The sequence below is a fragment of the Hemiscyllium ocellatum genome, chromosome 46, assembly GCF_020745735.1.
Source record: "Hemiscyllium ocellatum isolate sHemOce1 chromosome 46, sHemOce1.pat.X.cur, whole genome shotgun sequence".
Classification (NCBI taxonomy): domain Eukaryota; kingdom Metazoa; phylum Chordata; class Chondrichthyes; order Orectolobiformes; family Hemiscylliidae; genus Hemiscyllium; species Hemiscyllium ocellatum.
The window spans coordinates 5,090,268-5,115,319 of NC_083446.1; the positions used below are offsets into that span (position 1 = coordinate 5,090,268).

General features: G+C 50.9%; 1 protein-coding gene across 1 annotated transcript in view; it reads left to right on the top strand.

Moving 5' to 3' along the window:
- The window catches only part of dnajc4 (DnaJ (Hsp40) homolog, subfamily C, member 4), a 107,595-nt gene that overhangs the window by 22,614 nt on the left and 59,929 nt on the right, over positions 1-25,052 (top strand). The window contains exons 4-5 of the mRNA XM_060855509.1: positions 6,249-6,342; positions 24,394-24,620. Coding sequence (XP_060711492.1) covers positions 6,249-6,342; positions 24,394-24,620 — 321 coding nt within the window. The remainder of the gene's footprint in view (positions 1-6,248; positions 6,343-24,393; positions 24,621-25,052) is intronic.

Below are 25,052 nucleotides of genomic sequence, written 5' to 3' on the forward strand. Positions count from 1 at the left end.
CTTAAGCATTGGTCCCCAGAATAATATCTAGGTCTCTGGATTAATAGTCTCGCGATAAGACCATGGTCTCCCCATTATTTTGGTAGTGATGTTGGTTGTCCCTGTTCCCTATGTTTTCTGTCCCAGGGTATGGATTCCATGGCCCTTACTCACCGATGGTCAGAACACCACACAGAAGCCGTGGTGCCAGCAACCGGGTGTTGGTGATAATGGACAGGAAGTCATCTCCCATCATCGTTGGGCGCTTGTTTTAAAGTCAAACAGCGCTAAATGACACCCATCCTTATTTCCTTAAAGTGCCCTGCCTGTTGGCTAGAACTTTGAATGTGCACTACATCCTGGTCTGTGGGACCCTGAATCCTCCTCCAACCGGTCGCGTGGCATCATCTATGTCCAAACACTCCAGAGTCTGTCTGAGCCGACTGTCGGAAGATTCATCACCCAGAAAACATTTGAAGTATGCACTGATGGAGCCTTCCAAACAATGAAGATCTGTGGAGACGGACAAGCCCAGCAGTGTGTCTTTGGGGAGACAGTTGCCTCCTTTCGAAGGAGCCAGGAGCCAGGGAGGCTCGGCTGAAATGCCCAGAGCAAGGAAAGACCTTTTACAGCCTGCATTCCTCAATCGGAATCTGACAGCTCAGACCGAAGTCGATGGGTTCTTTGTTGGACGATGAGTGTTTTCTGTCAGAGATGTTTGCAGCCCCCAGGGTGGCCATTCGGCCCGCTGCCTGTCCACACGCACTGTGACCGACAAGCAGCCACTTTCCACAGCACTTGGCCCGTCCCTGTTGGCTGCGGCTCTTTGAAGGCACCTCCTAGCACTTTGTGAACATTTATGAGGACTTTCAGGCAGTGAGTTCCCGATCCCTTCTGGATGAATCCACTCCTAAATTTATGCCCCTCCCCCCACCTCTGAAAAGGTGCACCTTTAAGCAAGTGGTACATTGCCTTCCTGTTCACTCAATCTAGGTCACTTGCAATTTTGCATACTTCAGTCAGATCTCCCTGCAGCCTTCTGTGTCACAGACTCAAAACCGGGTCCAAAATTGGCTGCTTGGCAGGAAACCGAAAATAATGGGCAATGGATGCTTTTCGGGCTGGAGGAAGGTTTGTAGTGAATTTCTCCAGGGATTGCTGCTTTTCCTGATGTGTATTAATGATCTGCATCTTGGTGTGCAAGGGACAATTTCAAAGTTTACAGATGACATGAAACTCAGGCAGGCTTGTAAGCGGTGAGGAGGACAGTGTAGAACTCCATTGACAAGTTGGTGGTGTGGGCAGATAGGCGGCAGATCGGGATCAGTGCAGAGAAGTGCGCAGTGATGCACTGTCAGAGGAAGAGAATTGAAAGACAATACAAAATAGCGGGTATGATTCTAAAGGAGCTGCAGGAGCAGAGGGAGATGGGTGTATACGTGCACTTATCCCTGAAGGTAGCAGGACAGCTCGAAACACCAGCTAATAAAGTAGAGAATGGCCTTGGCTTTATTAATGGAGGCAGAGTGCGAGAGTAAGGAGGTGATGTTGAATGCGTACGAGCCACTTGTTAGATTTCAGCAGGAGTGTCGTGTCCAGTTATGGGAAAGATGTGAATAGACTGCAGAGAATACAGAAGTGATTCACAAGAATGGTTCCAGCGATGAGAAACTAGGTTGAAGAGGTTGGGACTGTTCACCTTGGAGAGAAGACGACCAACAGGAGATCTGATGGAGGTTTTCAAATAGTAGCTGTTCCCGCCCCTGAATGGAATAAGACGGAGAAGACATAGATTTGGAGTGGTCTGCGAAAGAAACAAAGGCGAAGTGAGGAAAACTGTTTTCACTCAGTGAGTGGCTAGGATATTGTCTGGAAATGTGGAGGCAGGTTCAATTGAGGCAGTCGAGAGATGGCTGTTTGAGAAAACAAACTGTGCAAGGGTTTGGGGAAAAAGCAAGAGATTAGCACGAGGTAACAATGCTCATTTGAAGAGATGGTACACCCACGATGAACTGAATGGCCTCCCTCTGTCTCCTAACAATTGTGTAACTTTGTGAAAACATAGCTGCTCTCTTTTTCTTTCTCTCTGCAAATGCTGCCAGGCCTCCTGAGTTTCTCCAGCACTTTCTGTTCTTACCGTACAGTGTATGGTCTCTCCTCAGTGCTAATGTTCTCAGTTTAGACACCATCCTTGGAAACATCTGTATCCTCTCCAGTGTCATGACAAGGATTTGTATGGATCAGGACACAGCCCCTAAGCCACTCCCTATCCCTGTAACCTCCTCCAGTTCCTACACCTCTCCCTATCCCTGTAACCTCCTCCAGTTCCTACACCTCTCCCTATCCCTGTAACCTCCTCCAGTTCCTACACCTCTCCCTATCCCTGTAACCTCCTCCAGTTCCTACACCTCTCCCTATTCCTGTAACCTCCTCCAGTTCCTACACCTCTCCCTATTCCTGTAACCTCCTCCAGTTCCCACACCTCTCCCTATCCCTGTAACCTCCTCCAGTTCCTACACCTCTCCCTATCCCTGTAACCTCCTCCAATCCCTACACCTCTCCCTATCCCTGTAACCTCCTCCAGTTCCCACACCTCTCCCTATTCCTGTAACCTCCTCCAGTTCCTACACCTCTCCCTATCCCTGTAACCTCCTCCAGTTCCTACACCTCTCCCTATTCCTGTAACCTCCTCCAGTTCCCACACCTCTCCCTATCCCTGTAACCTCCTCCAGTTCCTACACCTCTCCCTATCCCTGTAACCTCCTCCAGTTCATACACCTCTCCCTATCCCTGTAACCTCCTCCAGTTCCTACACCTCTCCCTATCCCTGTAACCTCCTCCAATCCCTACACCTCTCCCTATCCCTGTAACCTCCTCCAGTTCCTACACCTCTCCCTATTCCTGTAACCTCCTCCAGTTCCTACACCTCTCCCTATTCCTGTAACCTCCTCCAGTTCCTACACCTCTCCCTATCCCTGTAACCTCCTCCAGTTCCCACACCTCTCCCTATCCCTGTAACCTCCTCCAGTTCCTACACCTCTCCCTATTCCTGTAACCTTCTCCAATCCCTACACCTCTCCCTATTCCTGTAACCTCCTCCAATCCCTACACCTCTCCCTATCCCTGTAACCTCCTCCAGTTCCTACACCTCTCCCTATCCCTGTAACCTCCTCCAATCCCTACACCTCTCCCTATCCCTGTAACCTCCTCCAGTTCCTACACCTCTCCCTATCCCTGTAACCTCCTCCAGTTCCCACACCTCTCCCTATCCCTGTAACCTCCTCCAGTTCCTACACCTCTCCCTATCCCTGTAACCTCCTCCAGTTCCTACACCTCTCCCTATCCCTGTAACCTCCTCCAGTTCCCACACCTCTCCCTATCCCTGTAACCTCCTCCAGTTCATACACCTCTCCCTATCCCTGTAACCTCCTCCAATCCCTACACCTCTCCCTATCCCTGTAACCTCCTCCAGTTCCCACACCTCTCCCTATCCCTGTAACCTCCTCCAGTTCCCACACCTCTCCCTATCCCTGTAACCTCCTCCAATCCCTACACCTCTCCCTATCCCTGTAACCTCCTCCAGTTCCCACACCTCTCCCTATCCCTGTAACCTCCTCCAGTTCCCACACCTCTCCCTATTCCTGTAACCTCCTCCAATCCCTACACCTCTCCCTATCCCTGTAACCTCCTCCAGTTCCTACACCTCTCCCTATTCCTGTAACCTCCTCCAGTTCCTACACCTCTCCCTATCCCTGTAACCTCCTCCAGTTCCCACACCTCTCCCTATCCCTGTAACCTCCTCCAATCCCTACACCACTCCCTATCCCTGTAACCTCCTCCAGTTCCCACACCTCTCCCTATCCCTGTAACCTCCTCCAGTTCATACACCTCTCCCTATCCCTGTAACCTCCTCCAGTTCATACACCTCTCCCTATCCCTGTAACCTCCTCCAGTTCCTACACCTCTCCCTATCCCTGTAACCTCCTCCAATCCCTACACCACTCCCTATCCCTGTAACCTCCTCCAGTTCCCACACCTCTCCCTATCCCTGTAACCTCCTCCAGTTCATACACCACTCCCTATCCCTGTAACCTCCTCCAGTTCCTACACCTCTCCCTATCCCTGTAACCTCCTCCAGTTCCTACACCTCTCCCTATCCCTGTAACCTCCTCCAGTTCCCACACCTCTCCCTATTCCTGTAACCTCCTCCAGTTCCTACACCTCTCCCTATTCCTGTAACCTCCTCCAGTTCCTACACCTCTCCCTATCCCTGTAACCTCCTCCAGTTCCCACACCTCTCCCTATCCCTGTAACCTCCTCCAATCCCTACACCTCTCCCTATCCCTGTAACCTCCTCCAGTTCCTACACCTCTCCCTATTCCTGTAACCTTCTCCAATCCCTACACCTCTCCCTATTCCTGTAACCTCCTCCAGTTCCTACACCTCTCCCTATCCCTGTAACCTCCTCCAATCCCTACACCTCTCCCTATCCCTGTAACCTCCTCCAATTCCTACACCTCTCCCTATCCCTGTAACCTCCTCCAGTTCCTACACCTCTCCCTATCCCTGTAACCTCCTCCAGTTCCTACACCTCTCCCTATTCCTGTAACCTCCTCCAATCCCTACACCTCTCCCTATCCCTGTAACCTCCTCCAGTTCCTACACCTCTCCCTATCCCTGTAACCTCCTCCAGTTCCTACACCTCTCCCTATTCCTGTAACCTCCTCCAATCCCTACACCACTCCCTATTTCTGCAACCTCCTCTAACCCAATACCCCTCTCTGTTTCTGCCACTCCCTCCATCCCTTACACTCCTCCCTATCTCTGTAACCACCTCCTATCTCTATATCCTCCTCCAGCCCTACACCCCTCCCTAGCTCGATAACCTCCAGCTTCTACACCCCTCCCTATATTAGCTTGTTTCTCTGGATTACTAGTCCGGTCACATCACCACTCATTCCCAAATTAGCCAAATTGTTCTCGAGCTGGCCTTTTAAGATGGTGAAGAGCTACCTGACCTTTCTTCGCCCTTTTCGGTCCCTGAGGAACACCGACTGATTCTTAGCCATGTTCAGGAGAAGACTTACCGTATGAGATTGGGGTGCAGTTTCATCGTTCCTTAAAAGCACAATTGCTAGTAGACAGGGTAGTGAAGAAAACATTTGGTACATTTGCCTGTATTGATCAGTGCCTTGGTGGATAGGAGTTAGGATTTCATACTGCAACTGTACAGGAAATTGCTGAGGCCACTTTTGGAGTACTGTGTTCAGTTCTGGATTCCCTCCTCAAGGTAGGATGTTGTTAAACTTGACAAGGTGTAGAAACGATTTACAACGATCTTGCCAGGGTTTGGAGGATTTGAGCTTTAGAGAGAGGCTAAATAGGCTGAGACTGTTTTCTCTGGAGCGCGGAGGCTGAAGGGAAACCTTATAGAGGTTTATAAAATCATGAGGGACACAGATAGGGCAAATAGTCAAGATCTTTTTCCTAGGGTATGGGAGTCCAAATCTAGAGAGCATATGTTTAAGGTGAGAGGGGAAAGAGTTAAAAAGGGGCAACTTTTTCACGCAGAGGGTGGTGCGTGTATGGAGTGAGCTGCCAGAGGAAGTGGTGGAGGCTGGTACAATGACAACATTTAAAAGGCATCTGGATGGGGACATGAACAGGAAGAGTTGAGAGGGATATGGGCCGAATGCTGGCAAATAGGGCGGCGCGGTGGCACAGTGGTTAGCACTGCTGCCTCACAGCGCCTGAGACCCGGGTTCAATTCCCGACTCAGGCGACAGACTGTGTGGAGTTTGCACGTTCTCCCCGTGTCTGCGTGGGTTTCCTCCGGGTGCTCCGGTTTCCTCCCACAGTCCAAAGATGTGCGGGTCAGGTGAATTGGCCATGCTAAATTGCCCATAGTGTTAGGTAAGGGGTAAATGTAGGGGTATGGGTGGGTTGCGCTTCGGCGGGTCGGTGTGGATTTGTTGCCGAAGGGCCTGTTTCCACACTGTAAATCTAATCTAATCTAAATGGGGCTAGATTAATTTTGGATATCTGGGTTGGCATGGACAAGTTGATCTGAAGGGTCTGTTTCCATGCTGTATATCTCAATGACTCTATATATTGATGGTAGTTGGGCAGAGGACTGTACTTTCTGTGTCTAAGGCCCTGGCCGTGTGGTCCTATTGAAATGCCCAGATCATTGTCCAACCCTTGTAGAATTGCATTACAACAACCCATGGGGATAAACATTGTGCTTTTGTGTTTTCTCTCTTGGCCAGGTCCAGTAGCGAGGATTATTACACCGTCCTTGGCATCAAACCTGACGCGACTCTTAAGCAGATCAAGCAGGCCTTCCTTGACCAGTCGAAGAAGGTAGGCACTGGTTGTTTAAATTTGTCTGGCGCACACCACGTGACTTTTACAGGCCACTGATGGCAATGGCAAAAGGTGACATCCCTCCAACCTGGAGTCAGAACCGTGCAAGCAACTTCCTGGGTTCCTCTCTGACTGCATGGTCCCTGTACCTCATGGGAGGGTGCATCAAATTGTCACTTGGTGGTGCAGAATTCCAGCACTGCTGAAAAAAAGAAGGCACTTTGTCTCTATCATTCCCTCGTTAACTCATCAGGACCGAATCACAAGAATGCCACATCACAAAGGGCTCAGCAATTTATACTGCGTGGGAAAAGGCTGTTGATTGGTTGACATGTGATTGGTAGAAAATGCTACAGGAAGCAGTTCACCACCAAAATTGGATTTAAATTCAAGGTTGGCGCTGATTGGGTAAGGCTGTCACCCAATCACGGTGTGGACATGGCCTTGTTGTTTGCCATGAGCAGTGATGATATGTAGCATGTATAACAGGTCAGCTTGGGGGGGGGAGATGGAAGGAGAGAGCTACAGGCCTGGTGGGGGGGGAGGGAGGCAAGCTACAGGCCTGGAAGGTGAGGTGGGGGGGGCGTTGTTAGCAGTGGGATTTGCTAACTGCAGAATTGCCCGTCTCTGACCTGCTTCAGTTACCATGGTATCCTTCCTCTGTCAAGGAGACCAAAACTGCAGACTGTGCTCTAGGCGTGACCTTACTGATTCAGCAGGTCCACCCTACCCAGCCATTCCATTCCCCTTTCAATAAGGTCATCATTCCATTTGCCTTCCCAGTCACTCGCTGTATCTGCATGTCAACACCTGCATGTGATTCAGGTACTAATACACCCTGACACAGGAGTGCCACCGCAGTGCTGAAGGAGTGCTGCACTGTCGGAGGGTCAGTGCTGAAGGAGTGCCGCATTGTCGGAGGGTCAATGCTGAGGGAGCGCCGCACTGTTGGTGGGTCAGCACTGAAGGAGTGGTCACTGTCGGAAGGTCAGTGCTGAGGGAGCGCCGCACTGTCGGAGGGTCAGTGCTGAGGGAGCACCGCACTGTCGGAGGGTCAGTGCTGAGGGAGTGGGCACTGTCGGAGGGTCAGTGCTGAGGGAGCGCCGCACTGTCGGAGGGTCAGTGCTGAGGGAGCGCCGCACTGTCGGAGGGTCAGTGCTGAGGGAGTGGGCACTGTCGGAGGGTCAGTGCTGAGGGAGCGCCGCACTGTCGGAGGGTCAGTGCTGAGGGAGCGCCGCACTGTCGGAGGGTCAGTGCTGAGGGAGCGCCGCACTGTTGAAGGGTCAGTGCTGAGGAAGTGGGCACTGTCGGAGGGTCAGTGCTGAGGGAGCGCCGCACTGTCGGGGGGTCAGTGCTGAGGGAGTGGGCACTGTCGGAGGGTCAGTGCTGAGGGAGTGGTCTCTGTCAGAGGGTCAGTGCTGAGGGAGTGGGCACTGTCGGAGGGTCAGTGCTGAGGGAGCGCCGCACTGTCAGAGGGTCAGTGCTGAGGGAGCGCCGCACTGTCGGAGGGTCAGTGCTGAAGGAGTGCCGCACTGTCGGAGGGTCAGTGCTGAGGGAGCGTCGCACTGTTGGTGGGTCAGCTCTGAAAGAGTGGACACTGTCGGAGGGTCAGTGCTGAGGGAGTGCCATAGTGTCGGAAGGTCAGTGTCGAGGGAGTGCCGCACTGTCGGAGGGTCAGCCCACTGTATGTGGTAATCTCTCAGTGGCCCCTTGCCCCTGAGGGAACCACATGTATAGTATGCCATCACCACCTCCTCCTTTCATGTCTCTCTAAACTTTTCTCTCGTTTATCCCGCTTTGTGACTGTGACCATCTTGAATTTCCTCCAAAATCACTTCTCAGTCTACATCTATTTCCCTTTCCCCATAATCACCAGAGCATCAATTGAGGCTTGCTCAAAGAATTCCTCTGTTTTAAAATGACCCCCACCTGCTTGTGGTCTGTATTTTTAACCATAACCTTTGTGTCATTGTTATTGGTCTCCAGCGATTCCAGGTAAACTCTTTGTTTTTATTTCACATACCTCAAAACGGATTGTGGTCTCCAGACAGTTTTCACTGTATCTCTCTACATATATGTGACAATAAAAAAAAGACGGACTCTCTGAATCTGCAGCCCAATTCCCGACACGCTTGGATTTTCCTCCTAAACTCAGCTCTAGCTGCCATCCTCCCACTCCCGGGCTTGCCGACCAAGGAAGGCGAAATCATATTGTGGCCCTTCAGATTATGAAGGTGGTGAGCAACTGCCTTTTTGAATTTCTTGAGGTGTAGGGACCCCCACACCGTGCTGTTAGGGAGGGAATTCCAAGGTTTTGACCCAATAACACTGAAGGAACGGCGATATATTTCCCGGTGAGGATGGTGAATGACTCTGACAGGAACTGGCAGGGTTTGGTGTTCCCTGTATCTGTTGCCCTCGTTCTTCTCGATATTCGAGGTCACGGGTTTGGAAGGCACTGTGGAAGAACCCTGTGTGAGTTGCTGCAGTGCATCTTGTGGATGGTATAGCTAGTGCTACTGAGCGTCGGTGGTGAAGGGAGTGGATGCTTTTGGGTGTGATGCCAATTACGCGGGCTGCTTTGTCCTGGATGGTGTCAAGCTTCTTGAGTGTTTTTGGAGCTGCACCTATCCAGGGCAAGTGGGGAATTTTCCATCACACTCCTGGCTTGTAGGTGGTGGACAGGCTTTGGGGAGTCAGGAGGGAATTACTCACTGCAGGATTCCCAGCTGCTCAGGGCTTGTGCTGGCAATCAGTGTGTGTATATGGCAAGTCTAGTTCAGTTTCTGATCAATGGTAACCCCCCCGAAGTGATGGTAATGACATTGAATGTCAAGGGTTGATGGTTAGCTTCGATCTTGTTGGAGATGGCCGTTGCCTAGTGCTAACATTGTACAAATGTCACTTGCTGTACATCAAGCCAGGTCCAGCTGCACATAGGCATAGGTTGGTTCAATGTTTGAGGGGTCAGGAATGATGCCGACCATTGTGCAGACCATCAGTGACCATCCCTATGTCAGACCTGACAGTGGAGAGAATGCTCTGTGCTTCCAGGGTCCAATAGGTTTGTGGTTCCTGACCCCTTTGACACGACCAAGGGAGGTCAGCCTGAGTTGGTGTATCCTGTTACTGCATAACCACGGGAACGTCAATGTTTCAGCATTTAATCCGGGCACGGCCTGCAAACTGGCTCTGCAAACACACACTGCTTCGAAGAGGGATCACTGGACTCCAAACATGAACACTGGTTCTCTCTCCACCAGTGCTGCCGGAGCCTGCTGAATTTCTCCAGGACTCTGCGTGGTCGATCTGTATTGTAACCCGCTGCTTGCTACTACTGTCATTAGGCCAGCAGATGGCTCCACAATGACTTGACTCTTCTGCGCGTTTTTGGAAAATAAGCCTTCATTTCCAGTGAATAATTATTTTTAAAAACTCCTTCCCCAATGGTTTGTTAGCACGCGCACTCCCCAGGGCAGTGCGTATTGAAGGATCAGGAACTCACCCAGTCTCCATGTCAAGAGTCCATAGAACGCAAGCAGGCCATTCAGCCCATCTGCCCTGTACTGGTCTTTCAGCTCCACACGAAACTCCTCCCAACCTTTACCCATCGCCCTTCACCAATTATCCACTGCCCCACATCTCCCCATCTCCTCCTCCACTCCCCAAGGGGGCCCGTTCCATATTCACCCCCCACCCTGTGGTTAAAGAGGGGTCTCCCAGTTGGATTGTTCATGTTGATGGAGGTTGAGTAGCACACAGCTTGGCTCCCAGTCTCCGACCTGCAGGTTCGATTCCCACTCCTGGGCTTGACCAAGGGAGGTGCACTCAGATTGCAGCCAGGCAAATGGGAGTGTCAACTTGTAACTCCCTCCCACATCACAATGGTGTCAGGCAAGAAGTGCAGGAGAGAGATTTCTGCTCAGCCAAGTATTGGAAAGCATTTACTTACAGTGTAGGACTACCACAGTGAATGGTAAGGCCTTGGGGAGTGTTATAGGACAAGGAGATCCAGTGGTACAGTTTCACAGCTCCTTGAAAGTGGCATCACAGGTAGACAGGATGGTAAAGAAGGCATTTCGCACTCTTACCTTCATTGAGGATAGGAGTGGGACATCTTGTTGCAACTGTACAAGAGATTGGTAACAGCACATTTAGAATATTGCATGCACTTGTCATTGTCCTAGTGTAGATAGGATGTTATTAAACTAGAAAGAATGCAGAAAAGATTCACCAGGATGCTGCCTGGACTGGCAGGGTTGAGTTGTAAGGAGAAGCTGATAGACTGGGTCTTCTTCCCTGGAACATAAGAGACTGAAGGGTGACCTTTATAGAGGCCTACACAGTCGTGAGAGGCACTGATAAGGTAGTTGGCAACAGCTTTCCCCAGGGTGGGGGAGTCTAAAGCTAGAGGGCAAAGGTTTAAGGAGAGAGGGGAAACATTTAAAAGGGACCTGAGCATCACCCTTTTCCTACAGAGGGTGGTGAGTCTGCCAGAGATAGTGGTGGAAGTCAGTACAATTCTGTTGTTGAAGAACCATTTGGACAGCTACGTGGATGGGGTAGGTATGGACCAAAGCAGGCAAGTGGGACTAGATTAATTGTGAAAACGTGGACAATTTGGGCTAAAGGGTCCTGCTGTTTCCAAGCTGAAGATTTCTGTGTCTCTATGGAAGTCTCCTCCATCCTTCTCCATAGCGCCAGGCTGCAACATTGAAGTAAAGGTGTATATTGTCCCAAGCTCCTGTCTCCTCCAGGGGTTTTCAACCCAAACAAACTCCATTCCCAATTTATCGAGACACTGCTCAGCTCAGTCTTCAGCTGCCTGTGTCCCACAGCCTGTTCCATTTCTGACTCTCCGACAGTGTTGTACTCCCTCAGCACTGACCATCCGACAGTGCGGCGCTCCCTCAGCACTGACCTTCCGACAGTGCGGCGCTCCCTCAGCACTGACCCTCCGACAGTGCGGCGCTCCCTCAGCACTGACCCTCCGACAGTGCGGCACTCCCTCAGCACTGACCCTCTGACAGTGCTGTACTCCCTCAGCACTGACCATCCGACAGTGTGACACTCCCTCAGCACTGACCTTCCGACAGTGCCAGGCACCCTCAGCACTGATCCTCTGACAGTGCGGCACTCCCTCAGCACTGACCCTCCAACAGTGCAGCGCTCCCTCAGCTCTGACCTTCCGACAGTGCGGCGCTCCCTCAGAGCTGACCCGCTGACAGTGCAGCGCTCCTTCAGCTCTGAGCCTCCGACAGTGCAGCACTCTCTCAGCACAGACTCTCTGACAGTGCGATGCTCCCCCAGAGCTGACCCTCCGATAGTGCGGCGCTTCCCCAAAGCTGACCCTACGGTAGTGCGGCGCTCCCTCTGCACTGACCCTCTGATAGTGCGGCGCTCCCTCAGCACCGACCCTCCGACAGTGCGGCACTCTCTCAGCACCAACCCTCCGACAGTGCGGCACTCTCTCTCAGCACCGACCCTCCAACAGTGTGGCACTCTATCAGCACTGACTCTGGAGCGGTGTGGCACTCCTTCAGTACTGACCCTCCAAATGTGCAGCACCCTCTCTGGTCTGACTCTGGCCCTGTCTGCTTCAGTTTTCGAGCTCAAGCCCTGGAGTGGGACTTGAATCTGGAACTTTCCCGTTCAGACACAAGTGAGCAGTGTGCAGATCCACAGCAGATGCTTAAGTGTTTCTATATTTAACAAAACTTTGGAGATACAGATGTCATAAAAGCAGGGAGAGCTGGTCAAACTCAGCAGATGTGGCAGCATCTGTGAACAGTCCACATTGTGAATCCAACATGAGGCATCTTCGAAGATCCGGAGAAGAATCACTGGACTCACAACATTGGATGTGTCTCTCTCCACAGATGCTGCCAGGGCTGCTGAGATTCTCCAGTTCTCCCCGTTCATGTCCCTAGAGTCGCTGTAACCCTTTACAATGAGAATGCAGCACAGAGAACTGTTCACAAAGGGAGGTGGTGGTGGTGGTGGACTTGTAATGTCACTGGTGTCCCAGTGCAGGGTCTGAGGCTAATATTCAGAAGGCATCAGATCAAATCCCACCCTGCTGATGGTCAAATTCAAACTGACCAAAATTAGAGTCTGGAATTTTTAAAAGATGGTCCAGTCACAGCGTGCTAACTGCTGCCGATTGTAATAGAAGCCTTTCTGGTTCACCAGTGTCCTCTCAGCGTAATAACTGCCATCCTCTAGGATCATGTTTTGACTCCAGATGGGCAGCAATGAGTATAACCACCTCCTGAAATGAAGCTGGCAAGTCGTTCAGTTCAAAGGCCAGCTCCCGACGTGGACACCCAATGTTACCTTCACTGGTGATGTGCATGCCCTACGGCACGCCCTACGATTTTTAAAGATGCACATCATGCTGTGATGCTTCGTGCCCTGTCAGGGCCAGGTGCCCAGTAAATGGCTGGCGCCAGAGCGATGCAGACTCCAGGCAGCCCTCGGTTGGCGCACTCTCGCCACGCAGGATGCCAGCTCAGCTCCTGCACTTGTGGCATGGTTACTGCAGGCTCGGTCCGAATGCATCTCTTAATCAGTTGGCTGAGCAGGGAGCTGCAAAATGTAAAAATCACTGTGTTTACACACTGTGTAATAACTCTGCTTGTTCCTGATAAAGGCCGAACTCATTTGCTGAGGAATGTTATGATTGGATCGGGTCTGCTGTTGAACCCCAGATAAAAAAAAACAACCAATTTGCAGCTCTCTCTCTCTCTCTCTCTCTCTCTCTCTCTCTGTTCCGTGCAGCATCACTCAGTGAAAACAGCAAATGTGCTCTCCAGCAAGTGAGTTTTTATATTTTTTGGTTTGTTTGGCATGAGGAGTCACGGGAATCCTCGTCAGGGTGAGAAGGATGGCTGAGGTGAGCTTCCGAATGGAAGCAAAACTGCCTGCAGGAATCAGGAATTCCACGCAGCCGGAATGAACCTAAAAGGCCTTGGGCTGCACTGGAAGTAAGAGCAAGGGAAGGCCATTCGACCCCCTCAATTCACTTGACCATAGCTGACCTACCTCACCTGTTTTCCTGCACTGTTCCTCGATATCTTCAACATTGAGAAACCTGTGATCACTGTGTCAGACATTCACAATGACTGAGCCTTCACGGCCCGCTGAGGGAGAGAATTTCGATGATACAGCACTCTCTTGAAGAAATTCCTCCACTTCTCAATCCAAAATGGCCGACCTACTGGCTGAGTGAATAAAGCTCTCCTCAACTCTCCTCTCGTCCTCCTTCCTCTGAGCTTCAATCTATTCCTGTTTTTTAAAAAATATTCGTTTGTGGGATGTGGACATCGCTGTCTGGCAAGCGTTTATTGCCTGTCCCTAGTTGTCCTTGAGAAAGTGGTGGTGAGCCACTTATTGACATATTGACTAATGGGAAAATGTGCCTTCATGTCCACCCTATTCAAGTACCTCACAATCTTATATATATCGCCAGGTTGGTTCACTGTTGATGAATGCTATATCTGGGATTCTGCATTAAAGAATCTCACTAATTTCTCCATCAGTTTCCACAGCTTCAGAACAGGAGGTGATGATAAACCCAGAATTAGAGGAGCACAGAGATCTCAAAGGGTCATAGAGTCATAGAGATGTACCATAGGAACTGGAGGGGGTTACAGAGATAGGGAGGGGGTGTAGGGGCTGGAGGGGGTGACAGAGATAGGGAGGGGGTGTAGGGGCTGGAGGGGGTGACAGAGATAGGGAGGAGGTGTAGTGGCTGGAGGGGGTTACAGAGATAGGGAGGGGGTGTAGGAGCTGGAGGGGGTTACAGAGATAGGGAGGGGGTGTAGGGGCTGGAGGGGGTTACAGAGATAGGGAGGGGGTGTAGGGGCTGGAGGGGATTACAGAGATAGGGAGGGGGTGTAGGGGCTGGAGGGGGTTACAGAGATAGGGAGGGGGGTGTAGGGGCTGGAGGGGGTTACAGAGATAGGGAGGGGGTGTAGGAGATGGAGGGGGTGACAGAGATAGGGAGGGGGTGTGTGGGCTGGAGGGGGTTACAGAGATAGGGAAGGGCTGTAGGAGCTGAAGGGGGTTACAGAGATAATCAGGGATATAGGGGCCAGAGAAGCTAACAGAGAGAAGGAAGGGATTTAGGGACTGAAGGAGGTTACGGAGTCAGGGAGGAATGTAGAGGCTGGAGGAGATCAGAGAGATTGGGAGGGCAGCATGCTGGCTGAATGTGTGTTGGAGAAATGAGGAAGGTGTGAGAATGTGGGGCCCTTCACTGAGGGCCAGGGTTATGAAGGAAGGGTTCGGGGATTCTGAAGGAGCTATAGGTGGGCCTGCCCATGAAGGTGCTATCAGAACCACCCCTCCTTCCTGTAGGTAAAGGGTGGGGCATGGCAGTTGGACCACTTTTGCCTTGGCAGGGGTGGAGGGGAGCACACATTTGTGTTGGCATGTCCGTGGCGCTGGCACACCTTGGTGTCCCCCCCCCCCGCATTTCCCTGCTGTGAGGGGCCATTGCGAGAGGTGCATGCAGCAAGTTCCCGAGTCCGGCACGACAGCTGATGAGCTCAGACTCCTTTCAAACGCTGTCTTCCCCAACCCCCCCTCCCCCCACCCAGTAGTCTGTCAGAGCAGGCTGGGCATGTTGTGAAACCTTATCTGAGGCTCCTTTGAAATGGTCATTTGGGTGATTCAGCGTGGGGATGGGGGACCATTGTTCCTGGCCCTGCCGCCTCCCTGTGGGCTCCTGATCAGCAGCCGCAGATAGCGGCACTCAGCGCTGCCTTGTCACTGCGCCAATCACCTTGGCTCCTTTCAAAAGGGCTGAGGCAGCAGCAAGTCTCTATTGTTCACCCAGCGACGGAGGGCAGAAACATGCTCACCGTCCGCACCCACCCCCCACTTCAGAAGCCACATTCCCCAGCCTTTTGTATGGGAGTGTAATGAGGTACATCCACAGTGTTGACACACCAACCCCAAACAACAGCAGAAGGGCTTTCACAGTCCACGTCGTGCTTCACATCCCTTCAACGGGATGGAATTCCTGCGCTGTGAAAGGATTGTTCTCCGATCAGACCAGGCGCTGTTTAACCCTTCGAGGGACTGAGCTTCAAGGGCAATCCAGGTTCCACAGGAACCTACTAGACCCAGCCATTGATCATCCCTGAGTCCTCACTACAAGACAGTCACCGGCAGGGTCACCGCTACCTGCCTGCCAGCAAGAAATCCACTTAAAAGAAACGTCACCCCCCCCCGCCCCCACCCAAATGAAAGGGAGCTCAGGGGTGTGGGAGGTGGGTATCTGGGATTCGCTCCCTCAAAGGGTGGTCAGGGTGAATGTGGAAAGCTAGATAAACACACAAGGGAGGAATGGAACCAGCCACTACATGAGCACGGTCAAACAGACTGGACTTAGAGAATCTTATAGAATCCCGACATGTGGAAACAGGCCCTTTGGCCCAACAAGTCCACACCGACCCTCCAAAGAGTAATCCGCCCAGACCCATTCCCCTACTATCCTATATTTACCCTTACTAATGCACCTAATCTACACATCCCTTAACACGATGGGCAATTTACCCTAACCTGCACATCTTTGGAATGTGGGAGGAAACCCACACAAATACGGGGAGAATGTGCAACTCCACCCAGTCAGTCGCCCCGTGGTGTTGTCGTGGTCGGTTCGCTGGACTCTGAACCCACCCAGGGTAATGCCGCGGGTTCGAATTCCACTTCAGTAATGGGAGGAATTTAAGTTCACGAAAGAACGTTGGCAAAAGCTTTGTGGTATTATCGCGAGACTATTAATCCAGAGACCCAGGTATTGTTCTGGGGACCCAGGTTAAAATCCCGCCACGGCAGGGTTGCCGTGAATTCAATATTGAACTGAATTTTTAAAATCTGGAATTTAAGAATGGAATGATGACCATGAAACCCTGTCGATTGTTAGAAACATTAGACTGAACCATCTGGTTCTGGTCTCCAAATTTGAGGAAAGACATTCTGGCTATTGAGGGAGTGCAGCCTAGGTTCACGAGGTCAATTCCTGGAATGGCGGGACTACCTTACACTGAAAGACTGAAGCGACTGGGCTTGTATACCCTTGAGTTTAGAAGGCTGAGAGGGGATCTGATTGTGACGTATAAGATTATTAAAGGATTGGACACTCTGGAGGCAGGAAGCATGTTTCCGCTGATGGATGAGTGCCGAACCAGAGGACACAGCTTAAAAATACAGGGTAGACCATTTAGGACAGAGTTAAGGAGAAACTTCTTCACCCAGAGAGTGGTGGATATATGGAATGCTCTGCCCCAGCAGGCTGTGGAGGCCCAGTCTCTGGATACTTTCAAGAAAGAGTTGGATAGAGCTCTTAAGGATAGTGGAATCAAGGGTTATGGGGATAAGGCAGGAAGAGGATACTGATTAAGGATGATCAGCCATGATTACAATGAATGGTGGTGCTAGCTCAAAGGCAGAATGGCCTACTCCTGCACCTATTGTCTATTGTCTGGCTAAAATGGGACTCCAGACCCACAACAGTGTGGTTGACTCTTAACTGCCCTCTGGGCAATTAGGGATGGGGCAATAAATTGCTGGCCTGGCCAGCGACGCCTCATCCTGTGAATAAATCAATCTGGAATTGAAAGCTAGTCTCAGTAAAGGTGACCAGGAAACTGTCATCGATTGTGTTAAGGTCTCATCTGACAAACTGCCCTTTAGGGAGGGAAATCTGCCATCCTTACCCGGTCTGGACCTACACATGGCTCCAGACCGCACAGCAGCGTGGTCTGCCCTGGGAACCGGCCCGATGAGCCACTCAGCCTCAAGGGCAGTTAGAGACGGGTGACACTACTGGGCCTTGTCCCCACCATCCACCTCCCATGAGAGATTCAAGAAGACCAAATCTCCCTCAGAGAGAATGGGCCAGACATGAAGAAAGACTTGCATTTCTCTAGCACCTTTCACCACCTCAGGACATCCCTGTAGCACCTGACCAGCTGATCGAGTGCTTCTGAAACTGGGAAGCCAACTTGTGCACAGCGGGCTCTCACAAGCAGCTGCGATATACGGACCCAGGTCATTGCTTTTGTAAAATCAGTTCAGCGAGAAGTCTCGGGAGAAGCGAGAGACACACACACACAGAGACAGACACAGGCACACGCGCACACAGACACATACACACACAGATGCACACACACACAAACAGGCACACGCACAGACACACTCAAACAGGCACACGCACAGACACACACAAACAGGCACATGTACACACAGACCTACACACACAGATGCACACACAAACAGGCACACGCACACGCAGACACATAAACACACAGATGCATGCACACACACACACAAACAGGCACACGCACAGACACACACACACACAGACACACCCCTCCAGCCCTGGAATCGTTTAGATGGGTCAGATGGTGCTCGTCCGAACAGCCAATCCTGAGACATTGCTGCACTCCCTCCACAGTGGGCAGCACAGGTTCTTGTGGGAACTCTGGTACAGCGGGGTAACCTGGCCAAAGGAAAAGAGAGTTTTCTAAAATGTGTTGTTTTTCCGGTGGCTGGTGGTTCCTTTGTGCTTGACAATCTGCGCCTACATCAGCAAAAGCGTGACAGCTGCCTGTGTGCAGGCTCTTTCAGTCAGGCTTGATGGCGGACGGTGATACAGGCTGTGAGGCCTCTCTCTGGGATCTTGGGGCCTCCTCACACCCGCAAATGCATAAACACACGCACGCACACGCACACACATATGCACGCACGCGCACACACATACATACACACAGCCACACGCACACGCACACATACATACACATGCACGCACACACACACGCACGCACACACACAGAGCCACAGCCACACACACACACACAGCCACACACACACGCGCGCACATACATACACACGCGCACACGCACACACACACACGCACAGGGAGTGTCTGAAGCAATTTGCTCAGCTCCCTGAGGGAATGTGGGGGGGGGGGGGGGGGGGAGAGAGGGGAGACTTAAATCTATATCCACAAGGACTCTGCCCCCACAGCTCCCTGTGGCAAGGAGTTCCAAAGACCCTCAGAGAGGAAAGAAACTCTTCCTCATCTCAGTCTTAAATTGATGCCCCTTTCAGTAACATCGTACTGCAGCGCTTGTAGCTTCAATCCCACCCTCCCACCAGTGACTCCCTTGTTAGTCAGAATCCGCTCCGACCAGGGTGAGGAAGGATTTCTTCACTCCGAATCTCTCAAATTCTATCCCCCGGGGAGTCCGGAATCTTGAATACATTCCAGGCTTCTAGATGGACAGACTTCTGATCAACAAGGAAGTCAGAGGCTGTCGGCTGAGATACGGGATGGGATTGGGACAAGGAGGCTGGACAGCAGAGTTAATCACACTAGACAGGATCGTATTGAATGGTTAGGCAACAGAGGAGATGATGGCTCATCATCTCAGCCAGTGATCTTACTAGCATTCCCATTGGTGGGCTAGCTCTGATTCTGATTGCAGTGTGGTGCTCCTGACTATGTAATACTCCTGTCGGTGTTGTCAGTGCTAGTGAAGTGGCTGTTTGTGGCAAACTGTGGGTGACTGAGTGTGTCTGTGTGTGACCCTGTGTATCTGTGTGTGTGCCCATGACTGAATATGTGTGTGTATTCAGGTCTGTATATGTGACTGAGTGTGCCTGTACATGTGTGTGTCTGTATGGGACTGAGTGTGCCTGTACATGTGTGTGTGTGTGTACCTGTGTGTGTATGGGATTGAGTATGTCTGTATATCACTCTTGTATCCACGTGTGTATGTGACTGAGTGTCCATGTGTGTGTATGTGATGGAAACAGACCCTTTGGTCGAACCAGTCCATGCCAAACATAATCCCCAACTAAAGTAGTCCCACACCTGCCCACTCCTGGCCTGTATCCCCTCAAACCTTTCCTATTTGTGTATCTATCTAAATGTCTTTTAAATGTTGTAATTGTAGTCACATCCACCACTTCCTCAGGAAGTTCATTCCACACATAAAACCACCTTCTGGGTAAAACAATTACCCCTCATGTCTTTTTTAAATCTCTCTTCCCTCACCTTAAAAATCTGCCCCTTTGTCTTGAACTCCCCCATCCCAGGGAAAGGACACCTGCCATTTACCCTATCTACGCCACTCATGATTCTATAAGGTCACCTCTCAACCTCCAAGACTCCAGCCTTTCTTTCTAACTCAAACCTTGTATACCCAGCAACATCAGTGGTTTCGTTCTATCGCAAGGGGTGGCTGTCACTGGCAGCACCAGCATTTGTTGCCTGTGCCTAATTGCCCCTGGAGAAGGTGGTACTGAGCTGCCACCTTGAACCCCTGCAGCCCTTAGGGTGGACATCAAGTTTCTTGAGTGTTGTTGGAGATGTGTTGTTACTCATCCAAGCAAGTGGGGAGTATTCCTTTGCATTCCTGACTTGTGCCTTGTAGGTGGTGAATGGGCTTTTGTGGGGGGTATGGTGGAGCCAGGAGGTGAGTTACTTGCTACAAGATTCCCAACTGCTGACTTGCTGTTGTAGCCACTGCATTTATATGGCTGGTCCAGTTCACATTGCCAGGACAATGAATTCAGTGGTGGTTATGTGATTTTAATCCCCACCCAATTTCCCAAATTCTCTTCATCTCAAACCAGCCCATCCTTCTCTTACTTCCTCCCTGGTGTGTTGATCCAGTTTCTCCTGCAAACGTCTCCATACTATCCTCCTCAAACAATCCCTGCGGGAGTGAGGTGCACCTTCTCCTCGAGCTCTGGGGAAAGATATTTCTCCTGAGAGAGGATGTTAGTGACTGTCCAGCACTTTAGTGACCGGCCCAGTGGATCAGGCTCTCTCTGCATTCTCCCCCTCCTTCCCCAGAGAGTTTGCCGCTGAGCTGCAGAGAGACAGTTTGCACTTCAGGAAATTTGGCCAGCTGGCCGATTCAGACGGGAAGCATCTTCTCCCACTGTTTTGACAACTTAGTGACAGACCCAAATATTTATCTGCTGTGCTGAAGAGACCGGCAGATACTTTGAAGCTGTTTTCTCCGTCAGTCACGTTGTCAGTGTAGCACAGGGTGTTTTGAGCGTGTGCCTTTGCCCATGTCGCGTCTCACCCTGTCAGGGATGGTAACCATACCCCCGCCAACACCTTGCCAATTGCAATCATTCTGACACTGGCAGCCTGGGGCTCGAAGCTCCCAGACCTCTCTGTTACCCATCTCCGCCCCAGGGACGCTTATTAAAACGGACTCCCTTGACTGAGCATTCATCACCCGAGGAGAAAGTGAGGACTGCGGATGCTGGAGATCAGAGCTGAAAATGTGTTGCTGGAAAAGCGCAGCATCCAAAGAGCAGGAGAATCGACGTTTCGGGCATGAGCCCTTCTTCGGGCATGTTTCCTGAAGAAGGGCTTATGCCCGAAATGTCGATTCTCCTGCTCCTTGGATGCTGCCTGACCTGCTGCACTTTTCCAGCAACACATTTTTCAGATTTCATCACCCGACCCTACTATCTTTTTGTGTGGCTCAGGGAGTACTGTTGTGGTTAGACAATAGGTGCAGGAGTAGGCCATTCAGCCCTTTGAGCCAGCACCACCATGCATTATGATCATGGCTGATCACCCACAATCAGTATCCTGTCCCTGCCGTATCCCATAACGCATGATTCCACTATCTCTAAGAGCTCTATCCACCTCTTTCTTGAAAGTATCCAGAGACTTGGCCTCCACTGCCCTATGGGGCAGAGCATTCCATATATCCACCACACTCTGGGTGAAGAAGTTTCTCCTCAACTCTGTTCTAAATGGCCTACCCCTTATTTTTAAATTGTGTCTCTGGTTCTGGACATAGGGTTGACACACAGCCCGAGCTCTCTGACTGTGTGTAACCTCAGCTCAGCCAGAACTGCTTGGTCGACACGACAGGCGGTCAGGTAGTCTGACATGCGTCACACTGGGAGCAGCGTTTTCTGGTGAACTGCAGCGGTTCAAGAAGGCAGCTCACCCCCACCTTCTCAAGGCAACTAGGGATGGGCAATAAATGCTGGGCCCAGTCAGTGACACTCCCTTTCCACGAATTTTTAAAAATTCCTTGCCTCTCCTGACATTCTATGTGGAATAGAGAGCATCATATGACCAGGAAAAGCAGTCAGCATTCCATACATGGGGATTGCCAGGACTTGAGATTCTTCTTGCTCTCAGACTGTCAAATTTCAACGACTTGTACTACCGGAGAAAAGGCTTCTGATTGGCTGGAAGGTGAACTCTCATTGGCTGAGGCGAGTCCCTGACCAGTCAGAGCAGACCTGGCCATTCAGAGATTGCAGACTGACGGTTCGCAATCCCTGCTGTAGTTCTGTCACATGCCTTAGAAATTGGGATGTTTGTGTCTGTTTCTTGCATCCTGGTCCAAGATGAAAATACTTCAAGGGTTCAGAATAGATTTACAGTACGAGGATGTTGCCAGGTTTGGAGGGTTTGAGCTGACTAGGCTGGGGCTGTTTTCCCTGGAGCTGAGGGGTGACCTTATCGAGGTTTATAAAATCACGTGAGGCAAGGATAGGTTGAATAGACAAGGTCTTTTCCCTAGGTTGGGCAGTCCAGAACTAGAGGGCATAGGTTTAGGGTGAGAGGGAAAAGATATAAAAGAGATCTAAGGGGGAACTTTTTCACACAGAGGATGCTGTGGGTATGGAATGAGCTGCCAGAGGAAATGGTGGAGGGTACAATTAGAACATTTAAACCTTACCTGGATGGGTATATGAATAGGCAGGATTTAGAGGGATATGGGCCAAATGCTGGAAAATGGGACTTGATTAGTTTAGGATATCTGGTCGCCATGGAACAGTTGGACTGAAGGGACTGTTTCCATGTTGTACAACATTATGGATGGTGAGTGGGACCTTGCTGAAGATGCTTTACCCTCTGATCTACTACAGGCCACAGTATTTATGTGGCTGGGCTCCAGTTCAGCTGCTGGTCAATAGTGATCAGACAGAATTACAAAGTGCCCTTGAACTGTGGGTTTGGAATGAATTCACTGGGTCACCAAGTGAACGCAGCAGCAAAATTCATAACCAGGGTAACGATATGGAAATCTAGTGTGCTAGTTGGACCAAAGAGTCTGTTTCCATGCTGCACATCTCTATGACACCTTGTCTCTTCTAGTCATACATAAGTATTTTATTGGCTGGAAGTTGCTGTGGGAGCACTCTGAGGTCATGAGAGACCTTTATAAATGCAGAATGCTTTTTTAAATTGCCACTCAACCTATTCAGTACGATCATGGCTAATCATCCAACTAACTGTCTCCTGTTCCTAGTTTCTTCCCCATATAGATTAGATTGGATTACCTACAGTGTGGAAACAGGCCCTTCGGCCCAACAAGTGCCATCCACCCCGATCCATTTCCCTCTGAATAATGCACATTTTGATCCCTCTAGCCCTAAGAACTGTATCTATCTCCTCCTTGAAAATATTCAGATTTTCAGTCTCAACCACTTCCTATGGTAGGGAGTTCTGCAGGCTCCCTACCCTCTGGGTGAAGACATTCCTGCTCATCTCAGTCTGTAATCGTCAGACAGTGACCCCTTGGTGCAGCATGTTGGCTCAGTGGTTAGCCCTGCTGCTTCACAGTGCCATAAACTCAGGTTCGATTCCAGCCACAAGCTGCTCTCTGTGTGGAGTTTGTACAAATCCCCTGTGTCTGTGTAGGTTTCCTCCAGCTCTGGGTTTCCTCCCACATGTGCAAGTTTGGTAGACCGGCCATGTTAAATTGCCCATAATGTCCAAGGGGGTCCAGGCACAGTGGATTGGCCGTGCGTGCTAAATTACCACCTGGTGTCCAAGGATGTGCAAGTTAGGTGGGTTAGTCATGGCAAAAACGCCGTGAGGTGGGAGGGTCGGGTCTGTCTGTGAGGGTCAGTGAAGACTCAATGGGCCGAATGGCCTCTTTCTCCACTGTAGACGTTCTACAATTCTATTCTATAGCTCTGGTCTTCCCTGGTCATCGGCAAAAGTGAGGACTGCGGATGCTGGAGATCAGAGTCGATAGTGTGGTGCTGGAAAAGCCCAGCAGGTCAGGCAGCATCTGAGGAGCAGGAGAATCACCATTTCAGGCAAAAGCTGTGAGAGTATCCCCACCCCTCATTCTTCAGTGCAGCAGCCTGCCACGTACTGGAACGCTTAGGCTTGTACTCCACCCCCACTCTGGCCCTGCTATTTACCCTGGAGGAGTGGTGACTGGGGTTCCTTTCAAAGTCCAGTCACTCCATACTGAAACAAGGCAGCCATTTTAGGGTCAACAAGCTCATAATGTGGCCTGGTGAACTAAAAATAAAGGCTTGGGTGGTGCTGAGAGCTAGGGATTCAGGTATATAATTCTGTGAAGTTTGTAGACAGGGTGGTTAAAAAGGTGTCTCACACGCTTGTCTTCATTGTGCAGACCGTTGAGTGTGCGGGTTGGTGTGTGCAGGATGTTGGTGAGACACTTTCTGGGATACTGTCCAGTTTTGTCACTCTGCTATAGGAAGGACACTGTCAAACTGGAGGGGGTTCAGAAAAGATTTACCAGGAAAGTTGCTGGGAATGGAGGGCTGGAGTTATACAGAGAGGCTGGATAGGCTGGGACTATTTTCACTGAAGTGTAGGGGGCTGAGGGGTAACCTTATAGAGGTTTATAAAATCATGAGGGACATGGAGAAGGTGAATGGCAGGTGTTTTTCCCTTGGGGTGGGGGATTTCAAGGTTGAGGGCACATATTTAAGGTGAGAGGAGAGAGATCTAAAAAAGACACGGGGGCAACTTTTTTACGCAGAGTGTGGAAAGAACTTCCAGAGGAAGTGGTGGATGTGGGTACAGTTGCAATGTTTAAAAGACATTTGGATAAGCACATGGATAGGAAAAGGTTTGGAGGGACATGGGCCAGGAGCAGGCAGGTGGGACTAGTTTGGTTTGGGATGATGGTCGGCACAGACTGGTTGGACCGAAGGGTCTGTTTCCGTGCTGGATGACTCCGTGACTAACTGTGTGAAACCGCCTTGTCTCCTCAGCTCCATCCTGACATTGATGTGACCAACCCGGAGCTCCACACCCAGTTTGTGCGGCTGAACGAGGCCTACAGTGTGCTGAGCAAGCCCAGCAGCCGCCGGGAGTATGACTCGAGGCTGAGACTCCAGCGTCACGGCGCGCCTGCAGCCGCTGGCAATGCCGCGGGGTGTGATGGTGACCATGGCGACCCCTTCTTCTACAACAACATGAACTCGGCACCACGCTATGGGTAAGAGTCCTGACTCATAGCTCTCTGCCCTCTGGAAGGTAGGGGGCCCGAGGAGATGAGCTTGAATTGGTGGGGGGGAGTACGGGTGTGAAATGGATCCAGATCCAAAGTTGGCCTCCGTGAAGTACAGGTATTGTCAATGGTCAAGTCGGTCTCTCACTCGCTTCTGGGTCACAGTAGGTCATTCTGCCCATCAAGTCATTGCATGAAATCATCTCCGATCTGGTCATCCACCACTCCAATTCCCTGCCTTTTTCCCCATCACCCCTCTATTCTCTTCCTGATTAAACATCTCTCTCCCTCAGCTTTGAAAAGACCCGAATGACCCAGCACCAACAGCCCTATCTGGGAAAGGATTCCGCAGATACACCACTCTCAGAGAGAAGAAGTTCCTCCTCATCTCTCTCCTAACTGGGAAAACTCTTATTCTGA